Source organism: Nilaparvata lugens, chromosome 3 (genome assembly GCF_014356525.2).
Source record: "Nilaparvata lugens isolate BPH chromosome 3, ASM1435652v1, whole genome shotgun sequence".
In the NCBI taxonomy this organism is placed as follows: domain Eukaryota; kingdom Metazoa; phylum Arthropoda; class Insecta; order Hemiptera; family Delphacidae; genus Nilaparvata; species Nilaparvata lugens.
Window position 1 is genome coordinate 57,912,196 of NC_052506.1, and position 20,649 is coordinate 57,932,844.

The 20,649-nt window shown below is 34.6% G+C and overlaps 2 protein-coding genes across 2 annotated transcripts; one reads left to right on the forward strand and one right to left on the reverse strand.

The window, feature by feature from the left end:
- Positions 1-8,750: 8,750 nt before the first annotated feature.
- Positions 8,751-9,710, forward strand: LOC120350258. Its single transcript, XM_039422847.1, has one exon. The coding sequence runs from the start codon at positions 8,751-8,753 to the stop codon at positions 9,708-9,710; it is 960 nt and encodes a 319-aa protein (XP_039278781.1).
- Positions 9,711-13,877: 4,167 nt separating this feature from the next.
- LOC120350505 lies at positions 13,878-20,354 on the reverse strand. The gene is made up of 4 exons (XM_039424135.1): positions 20,145-20,354; positions 19,466-19,577; positions 17,347-17,448; positions 13,878-16,081 (listed from the first exon to the last, which is right to left on the reverse strand). The coding sequence occupies exons 1-4, from the start codon at positions 20,237-20,239 to the stop codon at positions 15,887-15,889; spliced, it is 504 nt and encodes a 167-aa protein (XP_039280069.1). The 5' UTR covers positions 20,240-20,354; the 3' UTR covers positions 13,878-15,886.
- Between the last annotated feature and the right edge of the window lie 295 nt (positions 20,355-20,649).

Consider the following 20,649-nt stretch of genomic DNA (forward strand, 5'->3'; position numbering starts at 1 on the left):
ACCGTATATACATAAATATGGGGTGTACTTGCATTTAATATTGTAGCTCTGATTTTTTAATAATATAATTTTTTGGATGAATTCTTTTATGCAAAATTTCCTTGTGTTAGATGAAGAATGGCCCAAAAACTAGGCGCGGATCTAGGACCCTAACCTGAAGGGGGCAATTGATATAGTCGTCCAGGGATCAATAATATATAGATCAAAAATTTATTCTGATTGTTACTATTTGAATGTATTATTCAAAATCCCTCTTGGTGTAATTTTGTGCTCTACAATTTGAGACCAGGTACAGCGCTCCAACTCATATACCTATAGATTTCCAGGTACTACACTAATCTCAATCCTATTATACTAGTAGCTCTGTGAACAGTAGACCTCATGCAGTTTTCTCATCCACAAGTATCTGATGTCACCTGTTCTAGTTGATTCAGTAGAATAATAATATTATTCACAGTTGATTCATAATTTACTCTTGAAATGTTATTTGTTTTCTCCAAGATCAAAACTCACTTATGATAATAAACTCAGTTCACATTTGAATTTGCATCCCATATGATGATTCATCCAGTTTCTTGATAATCTTTCCGTCTGATAAAAATATTTCTCAACTATTCTAAAATTATTTTTTTTCAATCAAGAATATTATAATTTCTTCGGCATCATTCAGTTCATTTAATTGACCGAGCAGAGTGAGGTTCCAGTCGACGGTTTGGCATTTCTCTTAGGGCCGGTCTCCGAGCTCGGGATCTATAAGTTCTGGACTTACAGAGTCCAGGACTAAAATAAGCTCTCGTGTCTAAATTATCTTTCTGAGTCACGATTTTATATTCTAAACTCCGGAGTCTATCAAGCTCTTGACTTATTTGAGTCCAGGACTTTAAGGCAGTAAACATAAGGGAAATTCACAAAATATTATTTTGCTGTTGTATTGTTGGCATTATAGCAAAACGAAAACAGCTGATTGCAGCGGGACAATTCAAATGAGCATGTTCTCCAAACTATTTTGTAAAAATACGTTTTGATTTCTTTGTAGGCCTATTCAAAGCAAAATCTGTAAAAGGTGAATGAATAAACATTTCATTTTACGTTATGCTGTTATTGATCATTGGTCCTAACCAGTGATTTTGGAATAAAAATTTCATTGGGCTATTGAGTTTGAAAACGTATTTGTTTTGAAAAAACTGGAATAATAATTTATTATTTCTATTAATATGTTGAATATGAATTTGAATAATTATGAACATTCAGATTGGAATATAAAATCCAAGGCAATCCTTGTATAATTTTGCTTGAACATTTTTAGGTTATGTCACAGTCGTAAAATGAGGTTAGTTTTTTACGCATAATTATATATGATACAATTATATTCCAAAATGAACTTGCAAACTATAAATTATGAATTTAGATGTACTAATCCAAATAATTTAGGTATTCCATGACATCTATTTGGTTTTTTATCTACTCCAAAACAATAACTAAATTGTGTTTATCTCAGTTAAGTCTAGAACTTAAATTTAAACCCTACCCCAGTCGAGGGTTTAAAATTACGCTTTTTTAAGTTCTGGACTTGACGATTTTTGATAAATCCTCGACTCGGAAAGAGGCGAGAATCTAATTCAAGTCCTGGACTTATAAGTCCTTCACTCAGAAAGCGAAATTATAAATTCCAGGGTCTAACGTGATCTCTAAACTCCAGAGTCTATTCAAGTCCTCGACTACGTTAACGCTCTGACTCAGAAAGCCAATTTTCTGACTCCAGAGTTTAAAGCCAGTTAAAGTCTAGAACTTAGCTAAATCCCGAGCTCGGAAACCGGCCCTATGTTTAAATGTTTTTATGTTGCACATTTACGGCGAAACGCGGTATACGGTACCTAATAGATTTTCATGAAATTTGACAGGTATGTTCCTTTTTAAATTGCGCGTCGACGTATATACAAGGTTTTTGGAAATTTTGCATTTCAAGGATAATATAAAAGGAAAAAGGAGCCTCCTTCATACGCCAATATTAGAGTAAAAATCAGACTATAGAATTATTCATTATAAATCAGCTGACAAGTGATTACACAGATGTGTGGAGAAGCCACACAATTGCTGTATTTCCATAAGTTCTATAGTTTACGTGTTCTATCGTCGACGTGTATCCTTTTTAAATTGCGCGTCGACGTATATACACGTCAACGCGCAATTTAAAAAGGAACATACCTGTCAAATTTCATGAGAATCTATCACCGCGTTTCGCCGTAAATGCGCAACATATAAATAAATAAACATTTAAACATTAAGAGAAATGCCAAACCGTCGACTTGAATCTTAGACCTCACTTCGTTCGGTCAATTAAGCGAGCTATTTCTGTATTTATATAAGGTATCTGGTTATTTTTATATCTGGCTATTTTTATATCTGGCTATTTTTATAACTGGTTATTATTATTATTATTATTATTATTATTATTATTATTATTATTATTATTATTATTATTATTATTATTATTATTATTATTATTAGTCGTAGAGCTCCCGAAGTGGAAGACGCTGAGTAAAATCATGATCATCGATTTTTATTAGACTTGGCGGTTTTCTTGTTCGCCCACCAGCTTTTCATTGTCTGAGAAAATGCAGCTTTTCTTTCTTCACTCCATCTTGTGCCAACTCTTGGTGCTTTTATCTCTGGAATAATTTCCCATTCGTTCACTTTTGTTTTGAAATTATTTTTATTTTTAATTTCATCATCAGTAATTCCTGCCAAAACTAGATCTTTCTTAACATTCCTAATAACTGGTTATTTATTTTTAACGGCTCTAACGATTTTCACGAAATTTGGAACATAGTAGGTTTATTATGATATAAAGATTCGATTGCACTATAGGTCAAACCTTGGAACATATAACTGAAGGACATTAAAAGGATAATAATATTATTCATCCTTGGTTGAAACAGCTGTAAATAGTAAAAAAGTATGTGAAAAATCAAAATATCGCATCCCCGAAATTCATAACATGACGTATAGCCAGCTGTAAAATATAAACACGATCATTTTAGAGAATATTGTGTTTTGTTTATCAATGAATAAAAATCTGGTGTGGCGCACTCACACAACTTTCCTTGCCGTTATGAGAATTGATCACCTGACGCTAGTGTTCTCGCGCATTTCAAGTCTACTTATAAACAAAGATCTGAGCCAGCTGGTGACAGGACAATAACGCTGGAGACATACGAGGTCTGCTATCTCTCCATAGTTGATCATTTAATAGAATCAACTGTTGCCAACTACAGTTTGTAATTGGCTAATCACATTTTCTCGAATTTCGAGCTTATTTTCAATTTTAGGTGAAAATGTTGCAGGTCATTAATTGTAGAGATTTTCATGCTCAATCTATTCCACTCGAATTTTTTTGTTTAAATTGTATCTGAAGCCTGATAATTAAGGATCTAAAATCAAACTTTGCATAGATGGGGCGGAGCACCTGAAATTTTTACAGGTATGGGACTTATGGCAGTTGATAGAGCTTATCAATAACTATTTCAGGTATGAATTTGATCAAAATCATTGGAGCAGTTTTTGAAAAAATCGCGAAAACCCCTGTTTTTGACAAAATTTTCTCCATTCTAGCCGCCATCTTCAATTGCATTTGTTCGAAATTGTTCGTGTCGGAATCCTTATATTGTAAGGACCTTAAGTTCCAAATTTCAACCCATTCCGTTGAAGGGGAGATGAGATATCATGTACACAGACGCACATACACTCATACACACACACACACACACACACACACACACACACACACACACACACACACACACACACACACACACACACACACACACACACACACACACACACACACACACACACACACACACACACACACACACACACACACACACACACACACACACACACACACACACACACACACACACACACACACACATATATATATATATATATATATATATATATATATATATATATATATACCAATACCCAAGACTCAGGGGACCTTGAAACGTATAGAAATTTAGAAATTGGGTACCTTAACTTTTTTCGGAAAGCAATACTTCCCTTAGGGCAAGGAAAGTAAAAATAACAAGCGAAGCTCGGTGCCCCGATATTGATCTTGTAAAACACCTAATAATTAGCTTCAAACATTATCACTAACCTCAATGTCATCATATTGAGATTACACACAATAATATAAGTTTTTTAGATCGATCATGTTCTATGAATAACCGTTGGATGCACTTGATTTAGTAGAGAGGCGCGCATGGTACATCAAGGATCCTTCAAGGATCAACATTTCAAACACTCATATATTTTTACACAAATAACGATCGGATCTCATCGTACTACAGCCAATTCTTCTTGGCTCGTTAAGGCGGTTTAAAATCATGCATATAAGTCAAATTCGGTCAAAAAATAAATGAATTTTCATTCTTACCTTTTTAGATAATATAATTTTTAAAAATGAAATCGTATCAAAACTCTATATCTTCGATAAAGCTAGTACTGAAATATAATTTTTCAAAAAAAGTAGGCTACCTATTCCTAATTATTAATCAATATAATGCAAAACAGAAATGAAATATATAAGTGGTATTAATTAATAATATGCATATCTTCTAAACGGTTTAATACAGTATATCAATGTGAGATTTTCGCCATTCATCATTTCTTGAAATTTCGTATCGAAATCATGTATCGCATGACCATCTTCCTATTTAGAAAAAGATGCATTTAAAATGGCGGATCCAAGACGGACCAGATTTTCAAAGTCATAGTAAAGTAGTATTTTCAATTTAAGAAGGATTCCCAATCATACCCACCTTGGAATCATACATTTTTCCAAGAGATACTAAGCCGTTCTCATACTTTTTTCTCTCCTCTCGGCTTTGAATAGTATTGATTAATAATATGAATAGGTATCTTCGAAACGGTTTGAGATATTGATATATGCGGTTTTCGGCATTCACTTTTTCTTGAAATTCCGTATTCCGATTTTTAAAGTCTTAGTAATGTAGTATTTCAAATTTGAATAGGATTCCCATGCAATCACACCCACCGTCAAATTACCTTTGTGTATGAGATATTAAGCCGTTCTCGGACTCTCCACCCAAGAATAGTAATAGCTTATACGCTCTATACACTATTCTTCCTTTTCACCCACTCTGTCTCGGACTCTCCACCCAAGAATAGTAATAGCTTATACGCTCTATACACTATTCTTCCTTTTCACCCACTCTGTATATGAGTATATACTACCGTACTACATATCAAAATGAAAATAGAGTGAGAACGATAGTCATTGAAAATCGTTAACATAATAACTTGACTGGCTCCTTGCTATTATTCTAAATGTACTTATTTCTACTTCCTAATTAATGCACCAGGAAGGAACAGGATTCCAAGCCAAGAAAATCATGAATTTTTATCTTATCAGTCATCTAGCATCTCCGCTTCTCCCTGATCAAGATGATAATTTGATAATAATATTGTCAGTTGTTGAAGCTACTATCAGTAAGATCCATGAGTAAAATTGAAACAATCAATTTCAGAAACCTCATCCCTAGCCTCTCCGCATATTTTTCGGAAGTGAAGGATATTATTTCTCCCCTTCATAAGATTTTCATCTTCATCTTCCACCATATAAATTAGGCTATGCAAGAGGACCTCCTCACCGTCGTCTTCAGCAATGTCCGAAATCTTATCATCAGGCTCATCAGAAGCACTTCTGCATTAGAATGGATTTTTTCTCCCACAATATCTTCTCCACGTTCATCATTGTCATTTTCCACAAAATCATCCTCATCTTATAGCTCTTCTTGACACAGTTCAATGATAAGTGCATCATCACACATCTTATTCGTTTTGCCATAGCAATAAAGCACGAATATGCACGCGGGGTACACTTGTAAACCAGAGCAATATTCAAACTAGAATAACTCAGCTATCAATTATTACTGTTTGCATTAAATTTAGAGTCGTTTGTATCTTGTAACTGGAGATCTGGTTTGAAAGTACTGTGTAATGCTTACCTGCTTCCCCTAGTGACAGGGTGAGAAGTTACTGAATACTCAAACCTGTACCCCGCGCGCCTACTGGAGGGTTAAATCCTCTAGAGCCTGACACCAATTCAGACTTTTCTATCTCAAATAATAAATTTTGAGATATACTATACAGTAGGCTATACGGTACACATGATGACAAATTCCCTTACTTAAAAAAAAACAAATCAATTTTTAGTTTCAACCACCACTAACTTATTAGTCCTTATTGGATTGTGATTCCGCACAAGTATAAATAAAGGCTCCTAGAATCAAGTTGTATCAGAATCACCGGTTTGATGCACTTTCATCCCAGTATTTCCTAGCACAGATGATGGGCGTATAGGTAGGCCTATTTATAGTATGAGCAGGACACCTCGAGGATCAAAGCTTTAAACACTCATAACTTTTGACACAATTATCGGACCCTCCTTATCATATTCTTGTTCATTCTTTTTAGCTTGTCAAGGCGGTTTAAAATCATCAAGGTATCAAAAATCAAAGTAACATTCGTTGGAATATGGTAAATTCATTCTTGAGTAGGTAAACCAGCCCACGTTGGGACAATCCCACGTTGGAACACTTCAAGTTGTAGGAAATTATAGTGAGTGTAAAGCTGCGTACACATATTCGCGCTTCCAACCAGCACCGAGCACGCTCCTCCCTCGTACCACCATCGAACCACAGTCGCACCGCCCACGCACCCATCATGAACGTTATGGAAAATGTTAGATCTTCTCGCGTTCCCCGGTCGAACCACTGTTGCTCCCCGGTCGATCATCAATCGCTCTGCTGGAGTGACGTTCGGTTGCGGAGCAGAGCGAAAGTCTGTACGCACCTTTAGGCTGGCAACAACTGCATTGTTTTATCAGCTGTTTATAGCCTTATTTACAGACATAATAATTTCAGCTTTAGCACCAGTCGTTATAAATAAAAAATTGAAAACACATTTTTGTAACCTCAACGTTTTTTTGGAGGAGGGGAATTTCATTTTTCATTCTTAAGCCGCGTTTACACCTAAGTTAATAGCAAAATGCTAATAACTTAATCCTTATAGATTCTATTAGATTGAACGGAACTTGACAAACACATATGATCATCATGTGTATGATAAGTTATGTTCAATCTAATAGAATCTATAAGCATTATAAGTTATTAACATGTTGTTAATAACTTTGGTGTAAACGCAGCTTAAAAATCCACCATTCAAGGAAAGCCTCACAGCTAATATGCCTTCTGTATTATTTTATGAATATTTTGACATAAATAGAGCGTTTTTGTACTCTTATTTTTAATCCAGTTATTCTCTCTAAAACAAAGCCATGACCATCTGCCCACCTTTGGTACACTTCAATCATAGTATCATGATATGCTTCTATTATAATAATGAGCACTGCTTCTGAATCTTAGTTTAGTCAAAGTAGGCTACAATCAATGAAATTAATTATAAATAGATATGATATTATGATTATAGTTGTAATGTTGCTTCAGAGGCATCGATTTGAACACACTTTGAGATTTTCAAATAATGTATTTATACTATTAATATTTATAATGAAAATGTGAACTGAAGTATGTTTCTAATAAATTGAAAAAAATAATGAATTGCTTATTTTTAATTCAACTCCGCCAGTGCCGGTCGCAAGCCCGGGACTCATCTTGCAAATGATGAGGAAGGAGGAGCGGGAGGAGTAACAACCTCGTGAAAAAACCAGGGTCCATCTGGCTCCGGATGGTAGCACCCTGTAAGGGCCCCTGCCTAGGGATACTAGGTGAAAACCGGTCAACGGTCACGATGGCGGAAGAGGAGTCAAATCCCAACGGCAGAGTGGGCGGAAGAGCCTAGGGGAGTTAACCCTGAAGGAAAATCTGGCAGGTGTCCTAGGCCATAAAGCGGCGGCCCCGCTAAGGCACTCGGGTATTGTGGGCTAATAACCCGCATACCTTAAATCAACCTTATTACTGAAACTGAAGAGAATGAAAACCGGACCGGAAATTTAGGAACATTTGGAATGAAACAAAAAACTCGAATTGGATTTTGGAATATACGGACTTTAGGAGAGAGAGGAAAACTAAGACAGGTGGTTAGGGAGATGATTGCTTACAAATTGGTTATTCTTGGCTTGTGTGAGGTTAGATGGCCTGACTTTGGTGAAATGAAAACAAGTGATGACACAACCTTCATCTACTCAGGTAAAACTGGAGAAAATGCAGAACGTAGAAATGGAGTTGGCATACTCATGAGCAAGATAGCTAGGAGGAGCTTAATGAGTTGGAACCCCGTCTCAGATAGAATTTTGACTGCTAGATTCAAAACAAAGATTAGACACGTTACCATTATACAGTGCTATGCCCCAACAGAGACTAGTGAGGATCAAATGAAGGAGGCTTTCTATGAAGAGTTGAATGAAACTATAAGAACTGTCAACCAGAGAGATATAGTAATAGTGATGGGGGATCTAAATGCTAAGTTGGGTGCGGATAATGAAGGATTAGAGCACATAATGGGAAAGCATGGTCTAGGTGAGCGTAACATAAATGGAGAAATGTTTATTGACTTTTGTGCAGACCGTGATCTTGTAATTGGCGGAACTCTATTTCCTCATAAGAAATGCCACAAAGTATCCTGGGTATCTCCAGACCATCTCACTGAAAATCAGATTGACCACTTTGCTGTTAGTAGAAAATTCAGGAGGTGTCTCACTGATGTACGAAATAAGAGGGGCAGATGCAAATAGTGATCATCATTTAATGGTAGCTACGTTTGCTATGAAGATAATGGCTGCAGGGAGGAAATTTGTGAGTCCCAGAATGCGATTTGATGAAGCAAAGCTGAGGAATGAGCATGTGAAAACCCAGTTTGCTCTTGAAGTCAAAAACCGCTTTGATGTTTTGATGCAGGAGAATGATGAGAGAAGTGTTGACAGTCTATGGATGAATGTTAGAGAAGCTTACCTAGAAACAAGCAAATCTGTTCTAGGTAAGAGAGATCACCAGAAGAAGGACTGGATGTCTGAACAAACATGGGATCTTATACAGCTCAGAAAAGTTAAGAAAGCCAACATCAATACGAGCAAAACTAGGTTGCAGAAAAAACAGGCCCAGGATGAGTACTCAAGAACAGAGAAGGAGGTGAAAAAGTGTGTCAGAAGGGATCACCGAAAGTATGTAGATGATATGGCAGCTAGGGCAGAGCAAGCAGCAAGGATAGGTGACAGCAAAGAGTTGTACAGAATCACAAGAGCTTTATCCAAGAGATCCTATCGAAATGATGGCCCAGTAAAGAGTAAGGAAGGGCAATTGCTGACTAGTAAGGATGAGCAACTTGAAAGATGGAGAGAACACTTCATGGAAATCTTCAATAGGCAAAATGAGATAGAGGATCATGAAGAAATAGAGCACAGAGATGGGCCAGTGGTCACAGACATAGAATGGGAAGTGCCAACAAAAGATGAGGTGAAGAAGGCTATAAGTGAGATGAAAAATGGAAAAGCTCCTGGCTCAGACAATATCTCACCAGATGTTTTAAAAGTTGATGTAGAGACGAGTGCTGATATCTTGTATCCCCTAATCACCAAAATTTGGGAAGAAGAAAGAGTTCCTGCAGAATGGAAGACAGGTACTATAATGAAGATACCAAGAAAGGTTGCTCTACAGATTGTGTAAACTGGAGAGGGGTAACACTGCTCTCAGTGCCTAGTAAAGTGCTAGCAAGAGTAATCCTAAACAGGATAAAGGATTCTGTTGAAAGGAAAATACGGAGAGAACAAGCTGGTTTTAGGAAGCACCGTAGCTGTGTAGATTTAATAAACACACTGAGGATAATTTTAGAGCAAAGTGTTGAATGGCAGAGCACTGTTTACCTGGCTTTCATCGATTTCGAAAGAGCTTTTGACTCAGTTAACAGAAGAGTGATGTGGAGTACACTGATTAATTATGGCATCCCACAGAAGATGGTGAGCATTCTGAGAAATATGTATGAGATTGTGAGTGCCGTGTCCTCCATGCAGGAAGTTTGAGTGAACCCCTACCTGTCACTTCTGGAGTCCGTCAAGGCTGTGTGTTGTCTCCCACGTTATTTTTGCTGGTTTTGGACAGTGTGATGAGAAGAGCTGGTGGAGGTAGGAGAAGAGGGATACCTTGGGGCCTAAGAGGGCGGCTAGAGGATCTGGACTTTGCTGATGATATATGTCTACTGGCACAGCGCTTTACTGACATGCAAGAAAAGCTGAGAAATATTTCAAATGAGGCAATAAAGGCCGGCTTGCAGATAAATGCTAGAAAGACAAAGGAAATGAGAGTAAATGCAAGAACAGACATGCCTTTGAAAATGGGCGACTCCAATATCGAGCTGGTAGAGTCCTTTTTATACTTGGGTAGTATGGTCACTGTAGAAGGAGGAGCTGATCAAGATGTAAAGAGTCGAATCAAGAAAGCAAACGGAGCTTTTATACAATTGAGGCCAATTTGGGCAAATAAAAATATATCCAAAGCCACAAAGATTCGACTCTTTAATAGCAATGTAAAATCAGTCCTCTTATATGGATGTGAAACCTGGAAGGTGACTACAGTGACCTCTAAAATGTTACAAGTATTTGTAAATAGATGCTTGCGTCGCATAATGGGCATCAGATGGCCAGAGGTTATCAGCAACGAAGCACTATGGGAGTCTACCTGTCAGGATCCAATCCAAATGCAGATAAAAAGAAGGAAATGGAGATGGATTGGGCACACGTTGCGCAAGGAAGAAGGTGCCATTGAAAAAGACGCATTGGACTGGAATCCTCAAGGACACCGTGCGAGAGGACGCCCAAAAATCACGTGGAAGCGTACCATCCAGACAGAAATTGGGAAAGCTGGCAAAACGTGGTTGGAGGTGAAGGCGTTAGCACGCGACAGAGTTGGATGGAGGACATTCTCGGAAGCCCTATGCTCCTCAAGGAGCGACAGGAACTAAGTCAAGTCAAGTATTTTTAATTCAATGTTCCAACCTGGGCAAGGGATGTCCCATCGTGGGCCGATCAGGTTGGGACACTCACAAAAAAATTGACAATCAATGCAGTTGCCATCCTCAAGGATGAAAGTGTAAGCAAATACAATAAACATAAAATTAAAAAAATGAAGATTTTTTCCATTTTTGTCCAAGTTATAGCTGTTTGAATTTTGGTGTCCCAACGTGGACTGGTTTACAACTCATATAGGCCTACAGGGTTGGTGAACATTATGGAAACAGCAAAAAAAATTTTTACAAGAAAATTTAATATGGATTTGGCCGCGACACCACACCTCCAAGTGGGTACCTCACATCCCGTGAGGTGTGACTCGGGAACTTCTACCCAACGGCACTGTCAAGTCGATAGGCGAGTATCATGGAGGACTTTAGCCTGCTAATCTCATTTTAATTGGGGATCTTATTCGAATTGAAAAAGCTAGGTAACTTTCTGTCATGTCAAAAATTTTGTTCGGCAACTTGAATTGACCATATTGAATCCATTTAATTTTATTCATATTTTCTTTTTTTTAATGGAAAGGTGCATGGCCATGTGACATACATGATTTCTATATAGAAAAAAATATATATAAAAAGTTTATTGAGCTCTACTATTCCAATAAGTAAAACACGAATAAAATTCAATTGTGATTATTGACGCATAGAGGAATAGCCATAGTATAAACTATAAATGATAAAAGAATAACTTACCTACTTTTATAGAACATAAATATTATTATTCTGTACTCACTATCAAGAACACTTTGCTTGAGGGATGGATTGCGAACAATGTCATCTGCCTCCTCTGCCAGCAATATTGTAGGAATATATTGCTCAAACGTGATAAAATGTGACAAACTGAAGTCATCAGAGCAATAATTTGAGTTATAATATGTTCCTAAGAAAGAAATATACATTTAACATATTTTTGTGAAATAGAATAATTGAAGATTTAATAAAAACTAATAAACAAAAGAAGTTGAAAATTTGCAGACACCTAGGTCTACAAAAGAGAAGTCGACATAATATCGTCTTCGTGATAGCTTTGTGAGTTAATCCTGTTCCGGTGTCCATCTTTCCCTCGGTTTCCCAATACATCTTCTGCCTTCTGGTTAATGCAACCATGCTTTAATGGGTAACCGATCATGCGACAAAAGATGTCCTGACCACTTTTCTATTCTATTCTATTGTATTACATCTTTCTTCTATTGATATGTTCTTATGTTGTTATCAATAGCTAGGACCAACAAAAACAAAAATTTTTTGAAAAATTCAGCGAAAGTAAGCCACATGATTATAGAATAGAATGATTTCTTTATTTGTTGACGTGGCGAAGTTTGGACAGTAATGTCCACTCTACCACTTAACCACGTCGTTAGCAGAAAATACAAATACAAAATATGCAGAGATAATAGAAAACATAGAAACAAAAAATGTCAATAAGATGTAATAAATATGAGAGTTCAATATAATATTGAATAATAAAAGTATTTGAAAATAAGTGTTTTTCAATAAACTCAATCACTTTACTGCTGAAAGAAAAAGCAAAAAAATTATAATGGTGGCTTTTACCACCAACTCATCTATTGAAACAAAAAAGTTTCTAGCATGTTGAAAATTTCATGTTTTCTGCTCGACTTTGACGAACAATTATTAATTAAATAATAATATTATAGGTCGGATAGAAATGATCCAGACACCAATAGAAAGGAAACATTCTCCCCGTTATTTTGTTACAAAATTCTCAATTTTAATAGTAATAAGTTCTTAATTTAAATAACATGACAGGTCATGTGAGTTCTGTTTCAATTATTTTGTAAAATGGCTTAAGTATAAATCTTATAGGTACTTGAAATCAGTAAATTTATTGATCTTCTATGAATCCGCATTTTTTAGTGAAACAATAAATTCAATTCAATTAAATAAGCACCAAATGTATTTTTCATTAAAACGAGCTATGATTGGGCCTGTCATAATTTCGAACAATTGTAATTCAAAAAGGTAACAAAAAATAAAATTTAAGAAAATTGAATATAATTGTCATTAACAATAATAGTATTTTGAGTGAGTGTAAGTTACCAATTGCACACTGTAGAATCAATTGAAATACGATGCTTCTCAGGAAAAACTTTTCTCCAAGTAGACACATTTTGACAACTAAACAAACTCACGACAATTAGGCCTACTACTGACACAGTGGACAGGCTTCATGGCACACTGAAATGAAAGTCAAGCATACTTCACTGATTACTACTTATTCAAGCGATCACCGATCACCGCGAATTAGGTGTAATCAGCATTGACTCATTTTTTGCTTCAGTGACTGAACCGGATATATAATGAATTGGACCATTAGCATTTGGCAACTCTTGATTATGCATTTTTTAAGCAATTATGCAAGACTTTAAAACGAAAAGAATTTTGTAGAGTTCAAAAAAATATCCTACTTAGCACACACCTACAGCTGAGTACTGTAGAATCAACAGTTTGAGTTAAAGCTATTTTTCAATAAATTTTTGTGCTTTCATTGTTTTTATTACTTGTTTCTTAGAGATGCTCGATCACTATTCCAACTTTTTAGCCTTATATTTTTGAATTACGTGATTATCACATTGAATTTTAGATTAATATCTTTTTCATCGTGAGAACAAAAGAGGTGAGATGAATCGACAATTACGATGAAATATTTTTTCTAATTGAACTTTATGATAACCTCTTCAACTAGTCTGATTTTTCTAGATCTATGTTTCAGGCCTACTAGATTCTCTCTACACATGTGAAATAGAATTAAAAAGTTATTTTTTAAAGTGGTAACAAAAGAGAGGAAGGAAAATTAAATCACATTAAGAATATACACAAACTTTATTCCACCATTTTAATTAAACTTGAAAAAACACAATTGGATAAAAATGTCAATGCACAAAGATGAAATTTTTTCAAACATATTATCAAAACAAGAACTTAAAAACGACATACATTTGAGAGGGTAGGAGCTCCTACGAAAAACAATTATTATCATGTACTATAAAATCTTTAAAAAAACAAAGAATAACTAGAACTCATAAATCAAAGATTAAGATGCTAACAAAAATACATAAATCGAATAATCAGCCCCTTTAATTATTGATTGGAATAATCAAGATTACGTTGCAATAATATAAGAAGATAATTGATTTGAACGACACAAGCAAGGAAACAATGTAATTTCTTTTGAAAAAATCGATAAATTAAATAATTTTAAAAGTAGAACATAATATTCCAAAAATGCACTATTAACACGCATATTTGGCATGAATTGAACAAATCTCTGTTACCTAACTTCTATAAAGTTTTGATTGAACTACAACAAGCGTCTGATTTTAACCAAAAATTCAAACTTAATAACAGAAGGAACAACAAATGAACTTTTAAATTGAATCAGACAGTAAACAGACTGTGATTTTCCAAATAAGAGCATTCAATGAAACACGAACCGTTGGTACAGGCAGATTGGAGATTAATGACACCGCACATTAATAATATGAATCTGGGCTGAAATGTCATAGTGACGTCCTTCTTACGATGATAATCAGAGAAAAATTATGGAAAACAAAAACTACAGTATAAAAGTATGAAAATATTCAAATAATTATATATTTGACTAGCCGTCAGGCTCGCTTCGCTCGCCATATCCGTCTAGCCAGGGGGCTCCGCCCCCTGGACCCCTCGACTGGATCGTCCAAGAATGAGATCAGCAGGCTCGCTTCGCTCGCCTGCATTTTTTATTTGAGCATTTTTATCATATGTTAGAACAATCCAGTCGGGGGTCCAGACTAAACGTCTGACTAAACGGATATGGCGAGCGAAGCGAGCCTGACGGCTAGTAATATAATATTCCCAGGATTGAAGTAGCAGTGCCCAATCAATCTTTCCGCGATAAATGCATTTAAATCTTCAACTTGGTGCCAACCTAACAAACAAAGTCAACTCAACTTAATGCCAACCTGACAAAATTATTAATTTAGTTGCCAGTTAACAACTGTTTCGAAGAGGTACTCTATCTAGATTATAGTTCTATAGTAACATATGATATGGAAATTTCAATTATAATTAAGAGATTGGGAGAAGAAGAATATACATGCTAAAAGACGAACTTTAAACCCTTAAAAACAACCCTTAGAGTTAAAATATTGCCAAAAGATTTCTTAGTGCGCCTCTAAAGGGCCAACTGAACATACCTACCAAATTTGAACGTTTTTGGTCCGGTAGATTTTTAGTTATGCGAGTGAGTGAGTGAGTGAGTGAGTGAGTGCCATTTCGCTTTTATATATATAGATTAATGTAGTACACTAATACAGAATGTCCCATGAAAGATGTAACAGCCGAAGACCACGTTATTTGCAGTTTTCATTACTTTGGTATTGACATTTTCCTAACACGTTTATACTCATTCGAAAGCTTACAAAATGGCAAAGTTTTTCAATTATTAAAAATATATTGACAACATGAAAAAAAACGAAAAAAAAATGTTTGAAATTTGACTTTGAACTCGACGAATGCACTTTTTCAAGTTTGAGCGCTCATAGAAAGTTCAAAAACGTAAAATAAAGGAACAAATTATATGAATCTTATTAAAAATGTCTTCCTCTTTCCAACCATATCTTTAAAATTAGATTTTGTCTGAGCGATTTTTTTTGTTATTGACGTTTTTCAAAAATATAGAAAAATTGATAGATCACGAAAACTAAGGTCGATATAAGAACATTTTACAGGACATAGTTGCAAATTTTTGTTGAATCTATGGTCTTTGGCTGTTACAGCTTTCGGGGTACACTCTGTATATAAAAATGAATTCATATGCAGAAAGCTTCTATCAAGCTTTCTTAGAAATGACCAGTTTATTTCCTCTTACGAAAAACTGAAGGTCTTTAGTGACAAGTTCCGAACACATATCCAGAATGCTGTCTTGCAAACTAGATGGAAGGGTTATTTGAGCAATTCCATTTGAATTTGCTTCCTGGAAAGCGCTCTGCAGGATTGAATAAATCTCCTGATCTGTTTTTGGCTCCTGCAAAGAAATTAATGATAATTTGAAAAAAAATCAATTCAAAACAAAAAAATATACAGAGAGGAAAATATAATTAATAAAGGACGCATATGAGAAACTTACTTTTTTGAAAGGTCAATAAAATAAAAAGTACTTCAAATATTTTACTAATTCTTTTATTTACTTGAGAATACTTAATCCAAATTTCCGTTCCATGCATTATTTAAAAGATGAGTTTGGACCTCCTCCATTGAGCATTCACTGATTAACTGAGCAAGCAATTCGTAAGAGTAGTGAAAGAAATATCCATTGAGGTCGGGAAGAGCGCACATTCGACATCCATACACTTTTGACATTTTCCGAACCTCTGGTGGTTCATTGATCCCAATTTCTCTGTGTCAATACTTCATATACTACATAGAGTGTCATACTACACTCCTGAGAAGAGTTAACCCACGACGAACTCCAATTATGGCCCTAAACGAGTTTGCATGAAGGAATTTTAGAAGTTAGCAAGGAAGTCACTAAGCTGAGCGATCTCATGAAAAGATACTCGTTGGCAAAGATCCTCTGCATTTTTGCAACTGACCATAGAATGTATAAAATAAGTTGAAACTTGGCCCTCTATCCGAAAAAATAGCAGCGTTGCCAAATTTTGTAAAATTGCAACTTTATCAAATTTCCAATCAAGCAACAGCATTGCATGTCGAATTTCATCCCCGATATACCATAGTGTTAAAAAAGTTTCAGGATTAAAAGGAAATTTAATTTTTTTAATGAAATTAAAAACTCGAAAATATGTTTTTACTTGGAATATCAATTCTCTTGAGAATCATGGGATGTCGTAATAAGTAAGATTTTTTTATCAAAATAACGGGGAGAATGTCTTCTTTCTATTGGTGTGAAGTAATACATTCTATCAACGACCCACCCTCACGACCCAGGTGATATTAAAAATAATAGACGTATTTAAAATAAGGACTATCTCAGAGTTATGGGATGTCATAATACGTAAGCATTTTATATAAAAAAAATTATGTGAAGAATGTCTCCTTTCTATTGATGTCTACATCATTCTTATTTGACTCAAAGTTATTTTTCTAATAAATGATTTTGTTCGTCAATTTCAAGACATTTCGTGCAGAAAACATTTTTCGAAATGCTGGGAACTTTTTTGATTCAAAATATAAGTAGGTGGTGAAAGCGAGAAAGTTTTTCAGATACTTAAGGTTACCATTGGCAGAAATCTCACATCTAAAAAATCTTAATGATGTATTCTCACTCACCTCTTCATCAACTGCCTTCTTTTCTGTTTCACCGCTGAATCCAAAAGCTTTTTGGGAAATTATTCGAGATGTATCTTTGTACTGTTTCTGCTTATCATCCAGCTACAAAATAAAATTGTTAAATGAAAGCTAAGGATTGTATTACTTTCAATGTAGCGAATAATAATGAATTTATTACAATTTATTCATTGAATTATAGTTCATAATTTCATTCATTAATAATAATTTGGAGTCATTGGCCTATTTATTATGACAACTTAAACAAGGATTCACTTATAAGTAGAATATACATGCTTAAAAATAGAATCTTTCAGGCATAATTTTCAGTCGCTGAGATCATGAAAACTAATGAGATTGTTTTTCAAATGCTGTTTTGTGATAAAACTTTTTATAGCTCTCTATCGATTTTGGTTGGTCTAATGGCAGATTGTGATTGCTAAGCTCAACCTCAACCTGGAAATGTAACAATTGTTGACAATACTCATTCACACAGCACAAGTTCAATCACTGAATCAAACAATAATAATTTGCAAAATTGTTGTAGACTTGTTTCGAGTATTGTATTCTACCCAGTATATAGGAGTTATAATAGTATTATACTAGTGGGAGTATTGGAGTATTATTTTCTAGCTCATGTTAACTAAACTGCTAATTAGCCTGCTAAATTCCAGATCAGTTAGCAAAATCTTAATCAAAAGCAAAATTATACAATTTTCAAGTAGATCACTCAATAGAATTAGAAGTTGAATAAAAATCAAAAATTTTTTATCAAATCCCATGACAGGTTTTGTTTAGTATTTGGAAATCTCTCCCCTTCCGGCGGTTACATTGCAATTGATTTATTTTTTCTACTCAAGATAGAACTTGAGTGTAATTGTTCCTAAAATCTGCCAGATTTCAAATTGTCTAGTTCCCAGTCTTTTCCTTTATTCACTAGTTTTAGCTGACATTCTTTCATTACTAATTTTCCACTGACCTCCAATATAAGAGCGGCGTGATACGTACTTAAATCATCACATTCTTCTACTTTCATATTGCTGTATACAACGTTTCTATCAAGTCTGGTATTTTGTTGGCTGAAATTTTTTTTGATCTCTTTTTCTGGACTAAAGGACAATACACACATATCCAGGGGCTCCTGGATAAGTACAGTAATCTGAATTTTTGATGGCTTAACGGTAAAGTAAAAAGGGCGTTAAGCGCAAATTACCCTCTGAATATGAGCAGCAAAACTGATATTAAGTATCATGGGGTGTTACTTAAAATTACTTAACCTAACATTAACCTTGGTCCCCCGCAAAAATATATTCTATATACGCCATTGAAATAATGAATATGTGCGAACCAGATACAATATAAATGTTATGACTCAGATCTGACAATCATCTGTAAGCAGTTTTACTATATTGCACCAAAAATAATTAATACATTTCCTACAGATCTCATTGAATTTCCATATACCAAAACTGTCTCAAATAATACAAGAGATTGGATTTGCAGAATTTTTATTTCAATTTGAATATTTTGTGATTTTTTTGTTCGTATAAGAATTACGATTTTCTCTTAATCTATTTCCCATGTAATGTTTCCAATAAACTCTGTATACACTGTACAGGCTGTTTACGAACTGCCTACCAATACTCCAGGGCATTGTTCCAAGCTAACAAACATATCTGAATATCATATTTAAATTGTCCGGAAGTCTTCAGTTACTCACACAGCAGCCATTTTGCTTTTTTCACTTATTATTTTTTTTCTAAATAATGGTTGGACATACAAAATTAAAACTTTGCACAATCATTTATAACAACTAGACAACGCTACAAAAAAATAATGATAATTTTTCAAATTCATAAAACAAAATGGCGGCCATTTAAAATCTTGTTTCTTGAATAACTCAGGAACTGTTGGTTTTACAAAAAAATTACAAGTCCACTTATGATGAAATAAACAATAGGTAAATTAACTATGAATGTTAGCACTAACATTCTAACAGTTATTAATCCAGTAGAATTAGCTGTAGAGTTTCAAATAATAAGCTATGATTACCAAGATTTGATTGGAATTTTGTTTACTTCGAAATCTGATACCAGGACTTCGGGAATAATTTATAGCCTACCTTCTTGAGAGCTTCTTTGATCTCCATACTATTCGGTTGGAGCCCCAACGCTTTTTTGAGTTTATTTTTTGCCAAATCATAATCACCAAATTCCATCAAAGCTAAGCCCCAACTGAAATCATAACAAAAGTATTTAATCATGACTATATTATAATTAAGATCAATTCCACAGTGTAGATCTAATTTTCATTCCAAATGCATGAATAAACATATGAATGTTTATTTATAATAATTACTAGGCTTAAATCGTGCAGCAAAAATTACAGGATTGAAAATTATTGCCACCATATTTTCTTCAAGCAATTCTGCACAATATTTTTTCAAAATCATTTTACATTTATAACAGTAATGCTATAATGTAATTTTTCATGATAAAAATTGCACTTATAGGATAGCTAACATAACCCAACCTAAGCCGCATGTAAATTGCTCGAGTAAAATGTTCAAAGTGGCAGTCATTAGTTTACAAAAGTCTTAAATATTAAAATATAAATATTTAGGATGATGTCCTTAATATTTCAAGGATAATGACAAAAATCATAAGCAAATGGATGCCATAAAATGTATTTCAAAACACTTATTCTGAGTGTAACCATCACACATAGTAATTAGAATAATGCATTTTTTCAAGCAAAAATTTAATGAAAGCGTGGAAATAAGAATGAGATGATTGACTCACAAATAATACAGTTTCGGATTTTTCGTTGCTTCTTCTTCATTGGAATTGATCGCATCCCGACATGTCGTGCATACTAGATCTGGCTTCTTCAGCATAGAATATGATATAACCAAGTTTGAAAGTACTTTCGCGAGTAAATGTTTTTTAACTTTTTCATCTTCCTCGTTTTTGCAAAAAGCTTCCAACAAAATATCTCTTGACCTCCTGTACCTGTAACAATTTTAATAATGATTTGTTTAAAACTGTTTTCAACATATTGTTGAGAAATTATTCAATTGAAATTAAACTTATTCAACTCCTATGTAATGGATGTGTAATAATAGCCTCGTTTTACCAAATAATCGGATATTGCTATTGGCTTATTGGAGGAAAATCATCACTTTCAATACAAAACAAACAAAGTTCTTCTATAAAAACAAATCGTCAAACCTGTTTGGACCAATGGCATTCAACTATGGTGCTGCAACGAACCATCATACAATGATTGTAGAACAAGGTAGGATTG